Raw genomic sequence first — 12203 nt, forward strand, 5'->3', positions numbered from 1 at the left:
ATTCTCGAAAGTATTTAGGCGACACTCTCAGCGCTCAGTGTATGTTTGCAGAATAATTTCTGATGAATAACGTAAAGGAAACCTGGGCCTTTAGCCATTCAAGATCTTAGCTGGCATATGTTATTGCTTCTGTGCAAGATTCCACATTGGCAGATTTATATGTAGGCCTTTGCAGAATTACAAGGCTAGGACTACATGAGATAGTTGTTTTATGAAAGAGGTACTTAATATAATATCTGTTGCTCCTCGGGATTATGTCTTTGGGACGGGTTAGGGTGTGTGTCAGATTGACAACTATCTGTAGGATTCAAATGTGTACCGAGAAAACTGACTTGTGCTCAGTTTTCCTCAGTGTCCCACTCGCTCTCTTTTCGACAGACTTTTTCTGAATTTGTGTCTCTGTTTTTAATCTCAGCGTCTGCTTCTTGAAAGCAGTAAATGAAGGCAAATGTCTTGTTGTTTCTCTGCATCTAACATATATTCTTGCTCGCTGTGGCACTTTTACTGCAGAGAGCAAGCCTTGGATTTCCCTTTCCTCTTAAAACCCCATGCACCATCTGCTATTAGTGTCTAAATATCAGTGATATAACGTGGCTGCTGTCTTTGTCTCTCTTACTGTCTTTGTCACACGTAGCTTGTTACTCCTGTGGGAAGACTCAAATTTAAAGATTTAAAAGAAGTCAACTTGAAAGCTATTTGAAGATTTTTTTTTTCTTTTCAGCTCTTGTTTCTTTTGTAAGTAACAGTTTGACAATATATTCTGTAGGTTAGGATGTCATGTCATTCGAGCACTCAAATTGAAATGAAGCTGGTTTAATAAATGTTAATTGTGTTAATGTTTTTGTGCTTTATTAAATCAATAAGATCCCTAACTATCTTTCTTTCTTCATCATAGATCATGTGAAGCGTAAGATTCGCCGGCGGCCCTCTTGGGGAAGGGGTATTATCAGAAAGAAGAAGAGCTACAAGAAAGGAATAGAAGAGGAGGAGGAGGATGAGCCTGAGGCAGAAGTGGAAGCTGCAGGACCGAGTGACTCATGTTTGACACAAGATGAGGAATCATCCTGTGACACTACTGGTCCCCAACCCAATGGCCACCATCCCCATCTCCCCTCCACAGAGGAGGAGAGCTCCAATGAGCCTCCTGTTGAGGCCAGTGAAGCCAGAGAAGAACCAGCATCTAAGGCGGAGCTGTCCACAGCCAAGGAGGGAGAGTCTGAGAACACAAAGGAACACCACGAGCTGCATTGTCTTGCTGGCACTTCTCATCCCAACATGGACAGTGATAGCCAGGCCAAGCAGGCGGACTGCCAGCCTTTGACAGAAACGTCTGAATCCTCAGACGCAGAGGCCCAGTCCAAGCACACGGAGGATCTTGCAGTATCACACATGGACTGTGTGAATGGAAATGAGTCAATGGACAGCCTGGACTCACAGAACCTCAAGAGGAGCAGTAAGCAGGAGAAAAGGACTCCCCTGAGCGTGGCTGCCAGCTCGGACATGCCAGAACAGGAGGAGTACAAAGACAAACTTGAGAGACATCCTACTCAGGGGCACCCTCTTCAGGACGGGAGGGCAGTGACTGAAAGTGCAGAAGAAGATCAAGACAAAGAAGGTATAAAGCTAGCCTGGCTATGTGGCCTTCCTTTTGTATTTAATATGTTTTTTGTGAAATTCTAAGTATTTTGAAAATCCTTAAATCAGCTTGATTGAATTATGCTTTGAATGTGGAGTCACCCACAATCACACACAAACAAATGTCACTGCAACTGTGTGTATGGAAATTATGTTAATTTCTCTCTGTCTATTGATCTTTAAGGTTCTTTTCAAGGGACAGTGGTGCTGCAGTTTTAACTTATCCTAATAGCCTATAAAAATGCTGGAAAAGTAATTTTCTTGAAATGCCAAACCAGCACTAATGCTTTCAAAGCTGCAAACTTTGTCTTTGTTTATTTCACTTGCAGAAACTGGTCATCACAGAGATGTTTACAGACAACGTTATCCACTTAGCACCTTCAGAACCCTTTAGTGGCTTTTTTGTTTTTTCCTAGCAATAATTATTTTTTAAATGTTGGGCATTTTGGGATATGGAGCTCTACAGTATGAATGAGTTTGAGGGTGGGCTTACCCTCTCCAGACATGTACATTTAAGCATTTAGCAGACACTTTTATCCAAAGCGACTTAAAAAAGAGGAATAAGCTACATAGAAGTAGTCTTGGAAAGAAATTTACTAGATAGGTGGACAGTGGACTGATAGCGGGTGAGAGTGCCGAGGTGGATCCAAGTGCAGAAGGAGATAGGGAAGGGGGTAGGGTAAGTGCTAGGACAGAAGATATACATCTAGGCTCTCAGCCTCTCATTCATTTGACTGCACAGCACTTGACATAGGTGTGAATAGGTCACTTGTCTTTCTATCTAGAGAAAAATGTACACACAAAATCTTATGTACAGTATATGGTAATTGTGTCCCTATCAATTAGGGTGTAGCAATGTGAAGCACCAGTTTGTAAATGTATATTTATATTATACATTTACATTATATAAATAAATATAAATATATTTATTTATATTTGTTCCATTGTGCGATAACAGAAAAGGAAAAATATGTAACTATATTCAAATTTAAAAAATGTGCCAAAATACTTCATATGTTAGAGTAGAAGTGGGATAGTGGGAGTAAAGTAAATGGTTAAAACTACCTGACACGAGTAGAAAGCAGATGCTTTGATGTCATGAATATGCTAAATTTTGTATGACTTCATCTAGTGGCATTTGTTTACTTTCCGTGCAGATTTTGCAGGTGTTTTGTTTTTTTACCCATGTCCTCACTTTCAAATATTGGCCAGACAGAGTCCAGCAATATAAAGAGCCAGGGTTTTGTACCTAAGTAAGCTTTTGCTTTTGCCGTATTTTCATTTTACTTGCTAATCATTTAATCTTAACTGTAGTTATACAGTTATGCAAGATAAGAAAATCATTTAACTCAAACACATGTAGCCAGCGCTTTGCTCATCATTAAAATGTGGAGAAATTACTTTTTTTGATTATCATTCAGCTCCTCTGATTTACATTTTGGTTTGGCTTTTAAAAATAGAGAAGAGGACATGAATAATGCAACATAAGTCATACAGAATATAAAAATGCTATCTCCTGCCTTAGCAGATGATATATTTCAACAGAGGAAGCCCAGGAGCTTGAAATTTATGTCAACCTTTGTCTAAAAGCTAAGCCCTCTGATATGATTCCTCAATGGTTTCTGTCTATAAAGATTCACACGGCTTTTCCCTATCTCTGATCCTGCCATATATTTTATTTCTTTGCCACAAGCCATTATGCTCCTTTTACTTGTGTGTGGTGTTTGAGTCAGACAAGCCAATAAGTCTGTGTTTGATTACGGGCGTGTGGTTTGGCTGGTGGTGGACAGAAGCCAGTTGGAAGGCTGAGGTAATGGTGCTGTTAGAATATGCCATCAGAGTGTGACACGATCACAAAATTGCAGGACACAAACTAAGGCTCCTAAAACAACAACTCGGCTTGTCCACCTCCTCTCTCCCAAGCTGAGCCAGCCCTTTTTTTTCATTAGAACATTTTTTTCAATGCTGTTAGAAATGGACAGGAAAGAGGCCTAATATGAAAAATTGTGCACCCAGTAGCTGTTGGGATTTTCAAATTCATTTACTCTCCCAATCTTGTAGCAATGGCATCTGAGATTTATTTTATTTTCAAGTATCCAGTATGTTCTCTCCACTGCTTCATGAGTAAAACAAGCTGAGGTCTGAAACTTGCCATTAATTTAAAGTTGATTTAATTCATAATACTTCATCTGTCTCAGTTAACCTTCTTTCCATTAATCATCCATTTATATCTTCTTAGGGGGTTCAAAAGAGCAACTGAAGGGATCTGCTGAACAGACTGAGGATGAGCCACAACCAGTTCCTCCACATCCTCCGGTAGTGGTGGACCACCAGCAACTCTTGGTAAAAATGACTTTATTATCTAATATCATTTGGTCTTGTAATGGTACATTGGATTGGTTTTATAAGCACTATGGTTTTGGTCTCATGGTGCAGGATTTTTTCAGTGCAGAATGGAAACCAAGACTGATATAAACTGCGATAAATACAAATAATTATGAAGGTTGAATCCCATTAGCTGCCTCAGTCTGATTTGTTTTATGTTGTTTATGTTTATTTTGCAGAAGATTAAAATGAAATCTATAAAAAAAAAAAGTACAGTGCAGTCAGTGAGAGGCAGAACGTCCATTGGACTTTTTTTAAAGCCTCCACCTAATTACAACATTTCACTGAACTATACAGCAAGACATGCTTAAACTACACTGTTGCCAACAACAGCCACAGTTAATAATAAAATAATGTGATTCTAGAGGCAGCAATAATGTAGTACAATAACAAGTGTCAATGTTACTTGCAACATTGGGCTTTTCCTAAAGTGACAAGTGAATGAAAGAATGACTTGTATGTGCACTGTTCACATGGCAGCTATATAATGGTCACCTTAGTTATTATTAAACTCTATTAAATGCCTTTCATTTAAAGACACGTGTTAAGTGCGCCGGGGATTGATATCCAAAAGAAGCAATAAATACAGCTTTAAATGTATGTTTTGTGGAAGAGCTATATAGTATTTGATGTGAATTCAGTGTAGATGTGTGTCAAACAAAATGTTCTAGTGTTTACTCACTGTCTGGTATTAATTTGCAAGAATCAATGTGCACTTATTTAAACAAGAAGCAACATTGATTATTTATTTATCCAGTGTAAACCCTCTGCCCTAACGCTCTGGCAGTACTTTAGTAGGGCGGTTGTCTTTATGTCCAAATTCCCCCCTCTTTTATCCTAGATATTTTCAGCCTGATTGGTCCATCTAGGCACATAATCATGTTAATGTAGCATGTACTGACATGCTCAGCATCATTAATTAAAAATGCAGCATCAGCGCTAGAACCTGGAAAAAAAAAAAACCCATTCAATTATTAAAAACAATCTATTCGTTCTCTAAAACATGATCTAACCGTGGACAACCTACCTTTGCGAAAGCCTTGCAAGCCTATTTTTAGAAATTAAAAATTATACACCTTGTGTGATCTTTACCAAAATAATTTTATGAAAAGAAGAGGAACATGGTCACACATAATGTCCATGATAAATTCATAGGGTTGTGAATACTTTATGTATGCAGGGTTTTTCAACTGCTTAGAATAAGTGTTGATTCACAGCAATTGAATATTTCAGCACGTTCCAAGAACTAAACAATCAAGCAAAAATAGATTGTGTACCTGCCTACTCTACTGGGAGATGCAAAACTCAGAGGTTACAGTGTGGCCTAATATTAATATTTGCTCACTTTGACTTCTCATATCTAAAGTACGTAGGTCATTTAGAAAGTATAGATGTTATTTGGGAAACATTAAGGTCCTTGAAATCCCACCAATGATACCAATGTGGGTTTGGTATTTCTAACAACCAGCTTTTGTCGTTTTCTGTGCTATCACACTGTAACTTATAGCTTGATATTTGTTGTCCAATTACTTTTTGTACACCGATTTTTAATAGGTGTAAAAAACTGACTTGTTGGTAGTACTTGGTGAGGGCTGCATTAAAAGCCTAAGCATTCATGTTCTCTTTAGTAAGTGGTAGAATTAGCTAGACCCCTTCTTCCTTTTTTACTTGCTGGTGTATTCTGTCACACGCACTGGCTCCTGAGATGGATGGTTCTCATCTCAGTGAGATTCTGTGCCATTAATGCATCAGTTTGTACTGTAGCTTCCAAGCATAAAAAGGGTCGCAGAGAGCTAATATCTAGACAATGTGAAGTCTACCATTATAAACTAAAAGTTTTTTTTACCTTTATTTTTTTATTTTTTGTGGAATTGAAGGTATGGAGGGCAGAGAAACTCAATCATGGGCAAACCAGCCTTAAGCTTCCATATCCATAGGTCTGTCTGTGGCTGATGCTGTCACACTGCCCTTCTCAGATGGCTGATTTTTAAATTCTTAGGCTTATTCTTCCTTCCCATTCGCCCTGTAGTTATTCCACTGTCTCCCTCCTGTTATCTCCCATCTATCAGCATTTCCTATCCCTGCTATCCAAACATGGAGGGAGCCAGTTACAATGGCAGGTCATTTTCTCATTCCTCAGTCAACAGGTGTTGTTCCTGCTACATTTGAAGGAAATAAGGTCATGACTCAAACATGAGTTTCTCCGTGCCTCACTAGATCTGCCAACTTATCTAAGGATGTGTTCGAGTAACAGAGAACATGTAGGAGCTCTGTAATGCGTTGCGCGGTCACGCTACAGTCTCACCTAATACCCCAAGTGTAAATTGGAGCCTCAGTTCAGTTGGCTCCCGTGACAGCACTTCTCACTGATCGGATGGGGGGCATGGGGTTTTAGAGCACTGCAGTGTAATTGGTGTAAAAGAAGGGTTCTTCTGACATACATTTATTTTTTTTCCTCCATGCTACATATTGATAGGCTAGCCCACATTTGCCTAGTGTCTGTTACCAGTGTCCCATTGGGACGGTGGAGACAGCAAGGTATGCAATCTCGTCTTGCTGAATGTGGATCCATCTTTCAAATTGATTGACAGGCTTTTTAGTTTTAACTTGAGCTGTCCCATTGACCAGCCTCACACACAGCACTAATCTGGGTTATATTTGTTCATAGGGGGAAGAAAGGATATATCTAAAAAAAAAAAAAAAAAACAGATTGTGAAAGGAGTGGACTGTGAATAATTGCTTTTTCATCCCTGGCTTACGGAACAAATTGAATTTCCGGTGTGCAGGATAAAAGTCACCATTTAAGCAGATATTTGCTGGCGTAGCTAAGACTGGCATGTTGCCTGATGTGTATTAGGGCCTTTCGTGAGTGCTGTGCTGTTCCTTCCCTTTTCACTCGGTTGCATTCATTGATTGTAGTGGGCTCATTATTTTTTACTTTTAAATGGATGGAAGAGACTCTGAAATCTCTCTGAAAATTGAATACTATCACTGTTATGGGTTTGTTCACAGACCTGACGCTCAAAGCCGATAGTACTGAGATGGGATTATTTCAGTATTCACATCCTGTCTTTCAGAGTAATGACACAGTTATTCGCTCTGATTCTCTTAGTGAAATCTACTTCTGTTATTGGCAGTTTCACTCAAATACTGCTTGATGGCATTTGAAACAAAATTAATTCCACTGCATGAATAAAAAGACCCTGAGGTTTGAGGCTTGTTTCTCTCAAAATGCGTCCTATTCTGTGCTATTTTCTTTCATCAATAACCGGACACTTGTCTGCAGATGGACTAGAAGAAGTGGTGCTGACAATTGAGAATGAGAATTCAGTAACATGAAATCCAATCTCGCCCTGCCATTTTCCTCCATCTTCCCAAGAACACACAGATAATCGTTTGCTTTGCTGTGTTTTTTGTTTTTTTTTCCCCTAAAAAGAGCTAGTGTTCCTAGTTGTTGGCACAGTATGGAGTCTCTTGGCTTGATGCTTTAGCCATTACAGCATGTCAGGATTTCCTGTTTTTAGAGAAGCCTGTCAACAGAAATGGCCTCGTGTTCATTTTTAGTGCTAATAACAGTGGGGGGGGTGCCTCTGCTGAAGTAGCCATGACACATGTCCGTTCAAAAGAGAACAGCTTAATAATACTGCTGGACAAGTCTTTGATTGTCAATAACATTTGAAGTGCGTCTTTTATTTTCATCCACTCAATTTATTTCATTCAATGGCCTTGACATTGCAGTCATTTGCCTGTAATTGTACTTGCAGAGCTGTGCCTCTTGGCCATGCATTGGAAGTCCAGTTGTGTCCATAAAGGACATAACAAACGGGTTCCTCTATTTTCTTGCTGTTCTGCAGTAGTTTGCCTTTTAACTGAACCTTCAGGGTGATTAATTATACCCTTTTGCCTTGGTCGCACCTCATGTATCCCAGTTAAACCTTGGCTTATATAAACTAAAGATATAGATTGTGTAGGATTTTGTACCTCTTATTAAATGCTTTCGTTTTTCTTTGTCACCCAGTAGTATCGGTCGACCAGGGAATGCACTTCAACATTAATGCTACCATAGACGTGGATGTTGTCACATTTGTTTGTTAATAGCTAAAGTTAGCCTCCAAGTCAGAGAAGAATTCATCTAACGTGTACTTTTATTTATTATACAACAGAGACAGGGGGTTATAAAAGGAGAAGCAGGTGTCTATAAATTACAAGCCCCATGATGTGAATGTTTAAAATCTATTGATGACAGAATTCCACTACAGAGGATGATGTTGCAACAACTAATTAAGATGTGTCAAATGTTTCCTTGTTCTTATTTTTGGAAATGTTTTCCCATAATGCACGATGAACAGGTAATTTCAGTGTTGGACACTCTTATCTTCATGACAGACACACTGGTTATACTTCACCCGAAATGAATATGAATTGATTAACTTTTATTTCCCTTGAGGATTAGTCCAAATTAAACAATTCCTTCTAGCTTGACCTAATCCAAAACAACCATTTTGAAAACATCTCTGTATCAGGTCATTTTGCAGGGTTATTTGTGGTAAGTCAGTGTAAAGGAGGTTTTCCTCTTTTATTATCTGGTGTTATTGGATCTCTGCTGTCCTAAACTTAGAAAATATTAAAGCTTCCCTGTTTCTTATTTACCAATTTTCTTTCTTAACCTTTAAGAGCTTTTTATTTCTCAGAATACCCTTTTCTTCTTGACAAATGAAATCAGAAACGTTTTCCCATTTTACATCACTCATTCATTATCGTTACCTTGATCTTGTGGTAAATGACACCCTGTACAAATACCTGCTCTTAAGGTATTTTTGTCTACATTTCCAATTATCTGCACCTCCACACTCCCCAAGTGGATAGTGGAAATTGGAACCGTAGCCATAATTTTAGTAAGGGGAAAAAAAATTACCTTGGATCAGCCAAAATATGTGAAGTAGTGTGAGCTGAGTGACAATAATTACCCTCCTCGAGGACAATGTTGCACAGCGTGACAGTCTCACTTTTTAACCACAATACTTGGGAGTAGATTTGGCCAAAGCTGTTCTGCAAAAATCATCCTGCTGACTGAGCACAGCTGGGTTTCTATATGAACTATTGTTTCTATGTACTGACACGGCTAGATAAGAACAGAATGGTTAAATTGATAAAGTTGTTTACTCTATGTATGACGTACTTGCCTATATTGTATTGGCTAATGGTAAATCCTGTAAAATGTGTAAATCAGATCTGTTAAATGTTTGTTAATATTTTAAATTTTAAAATAATTAAATACTCATATCGCATTTTAACCACAGCCCTCAGTTTGTAACAAGGATAAATGTACATCAGTGATTTAGGCTAAGTTAGAAACTCCTGTTGGAGGATATAACTAGAGCTGCAACTAACGATTGTTTTCATAATCGATTAATCTGTTGATTATTTTCTTGATTTCATTGGTCCATAAAATGTCAGAAAATGTTAAAAAACTTTGATCTGGAAATGTTCTCAAATGTCTTGTTTTGGCCACAAACCAAAATGATTCACTTGTAATGATTTCTTTGTTATCTGGAACAAAGGACCCAGAAAATATTAACATTTACGGAGCTAAAACAATCAGAATCATAAAAAAAGCTTCAAACCGATTAATCGATCATCAAAATAGTTGACGATTAATTTAGTAATCGATTAATAATAGATTATTGTTTCAGCTCTAATCCCATGTGTTAAATACCACTTAGGTAACCAAATGACCATGAACCATGAGTAATTTACCAGCTCCACTGGGCAGCCTGGCTGTTCTGTGCCTTTATTTTGGTAGCTTTGGTTGCTATAGTTACATGCTGATGGAACACCTTTGCTAAAGATAAATGAACTGTCATAGTCAATGGTATGAAAGAGGCTTGTGTGCTTGGCCTAATATTATGTAGAGATTTAAGACCTAATGGATGAAAAAATCTCTCACACACTTTTGTTGGAGAGATATTGTCTCTTGCTTTGAGGTTATTGAAGTGTCTGTGTTTCTGGTGGGTAACAGCTAACACTAGTGCACAACAACTATCTACAGATGTCTGCCTTGTTTTGTCAACATAAATGGTGCTAATGCACGGGTAAGGAAACCTCCATTTTCTGCCCTGTTTGTGTCCACATGCAAGTGTATGTCCACGTTTAGGCATCTGCTACTGACAGGAGATGTCACAGCTGTATTGTTTTTGAAAGTAATATTATTTTTTTTGAATTCTTGATAAATTGATAAGTTCCCAGGATAAATGACTAGAAATGCTCCATGCAACATTGCTAGGGTGTGTGGTGTAAATAAATCATAAGGAAAAAAAACCACAAATTGAACCTGGATTAAATCAGATATTGAGATTCTAGTCAATATCCTGTATGAATTATGTTTTTGAGCAGGTTTACTCTGTACTTTGTAGAAATCAGAGGGACAGGAAACTGGCCCTTAATCCCTTAACTTTCTACTTAATGAACACAACTCAAGTCTTAATATCATTAATTAATTTATTTTATTTTTTAATCCTTCCTGTGTTCTGACTGGGTGTCCAATGCAGGTGGATAGTCTTACTGGAAAATACATTTCCCTAATATAGATTTAAAACCTGATACCATTTAGGCTTAGGTTAACATAAAAGCTGAGGTCTTAATTTAACGCACTGCGGAAAATACACATCTTAATTAGGCCACATAAAAAAAATCACAAGCAATTAAATGATAAGTGTATTCATTTTATTAAAGTACTAAGTCGTGAAGCTTAATATAGATCTCACACAAATGACCTTCCGCCCCATACTGAAGCATGCACAGCCATTGAGTGGCTGGGCATGTTCCACTGGTTTTATTGTTCTGAGTAAAGCCAACTGTTCAATATTGAAGATAAGGCACAACCCAAGCAGGGTTTTTTACCTGCCCCGCTGAAAGGGAAGAGCATTTCATTTTAATGCGCTGAGACCATGATAATTTGATTTGTCATGATTGTCCCTGACCCTTGTAGCACTATCAATATTACATTACCTTTGTGACCAAGAGCCCCGAAAGCCACATTATTTGTCACTGTGACTGGAGTTCGGTTTCATACCACCTTCTGCCCTTGCTGAATCCATTAATGCTATCAACCAAACTAGAATCATTTATTATTACTCATTTTGCTCCAAGTAAAAGCAGGAAGAAGAGGGTGAATTGTTCTTTTAGAGGCAGATATTGATGGCTTAATTGTGTCCCTGGTGACGAGGACTGCTGGGCACCACATCCCTGTTTTTCCCCCCCTTTACTGCCTGCAATTGAAGCTTGTGAAGCAACCCTTGATGATCATAGACCCTTTAGTTATAGAAGAATCTGGCACAGTACTGGAAGCATGCAAGCCACTGTTGCTGCTGTAGTGTTGCACCCTCAATGCCAGCTCCTTTTTAAAGTGGAGCTTTACTTTATACAACAAAAACAAGATAAATTATAAATAGTGTAATACACAAGCCTGATCTTTGATCTCCGAGTTAACATTCATTAATAAAAAAAACAAGTCTCTGCTCTTTTAGTATCAATTCACACTGTTGATATGTTTTGTTAACAAGGTAGTGAGTTACAGTCACATCATTAGCTGTGTTGAAGCATCCTTTTTGTATTATCTAGCTATTGTCACAACAGTTGTCGGATAATTATTTATTTAAAATTTAATTTACGTTACAATCACTGTCCGTAATGTTTTCTTGTCAGTCAGCCGGCAGTTGTTATGCACTCACTCACTGAGACCCACCACTGCAGTTATGGTGGCTTTGATAGATGGTGGAACACACAGATATACACGCATATATCACAGTTACTTCGGTGCAAAAAATGGTGAATTCAGCATTTTTCTATTTTGAGGTGACTTGACAAAACTAACTACTAATGGAAAAACCACGTGGTTTGCTGACTGCCAGTGATTGAGATTCTGGTGTGAAAGAGACTGTGTTAAATGTAATTTATTAATTTCTGCATAATATGTCTTCTGTGACATAATCCATATAGACTCCTCTAGCTAGTGTTTCTGCCATTCATTGAGGCACTGTTTCCTTATTTGAAAATCTGGAGCCAATAGAACAGTTAGATTATGGGGTTTGCCTTATAGTTGATGGTGTGACAGCATATCATCTGATTTAATTGGTCAGGGTTTAAATAGCGGAGCGGCAGCCCAGTCAAAATGAACATAAATC

At 38.2% G+C, this 12203-nt stretch overlaps 1 protein-coding gene across 1 annotated transcript in view; it reads left to right on the forward strand.

The window, feature by feature from the left end:
• Positions 1–12203, forward strand: part of atad2b (ATPase family AAA domain containing 2B) — a 64657-nt gene that overhangs the window by 40788 nt on the left and 11666 nt on the right. Inside the window, exons 25-26 of the mRNA XM_058613130.1 lie at positions 896–1615; positions 3875–3978. Of these exons, the coding sequence (XP_058469113.1) occupies positions 896–1615; positions 3875–3978 (824 nt within the window). The remainder of the gene's footprint in view (positions 1–895; positions 1616–3874; positions 3979–12203) is intronic.

Source organism: Solea solea, chromosome 17, assembly GCF_958295425.1.
Source record: "Solea solea chromosome 17, fSolSol10.1, whole genome shotgun sequence".
Classification (NCBI taxonomy): domain Eukaryota; kingdom Metazoa; phylum Chordata; class Actinopteri; order Pleuronectiformes; family Soleidae; genus Solea; species Solea solea.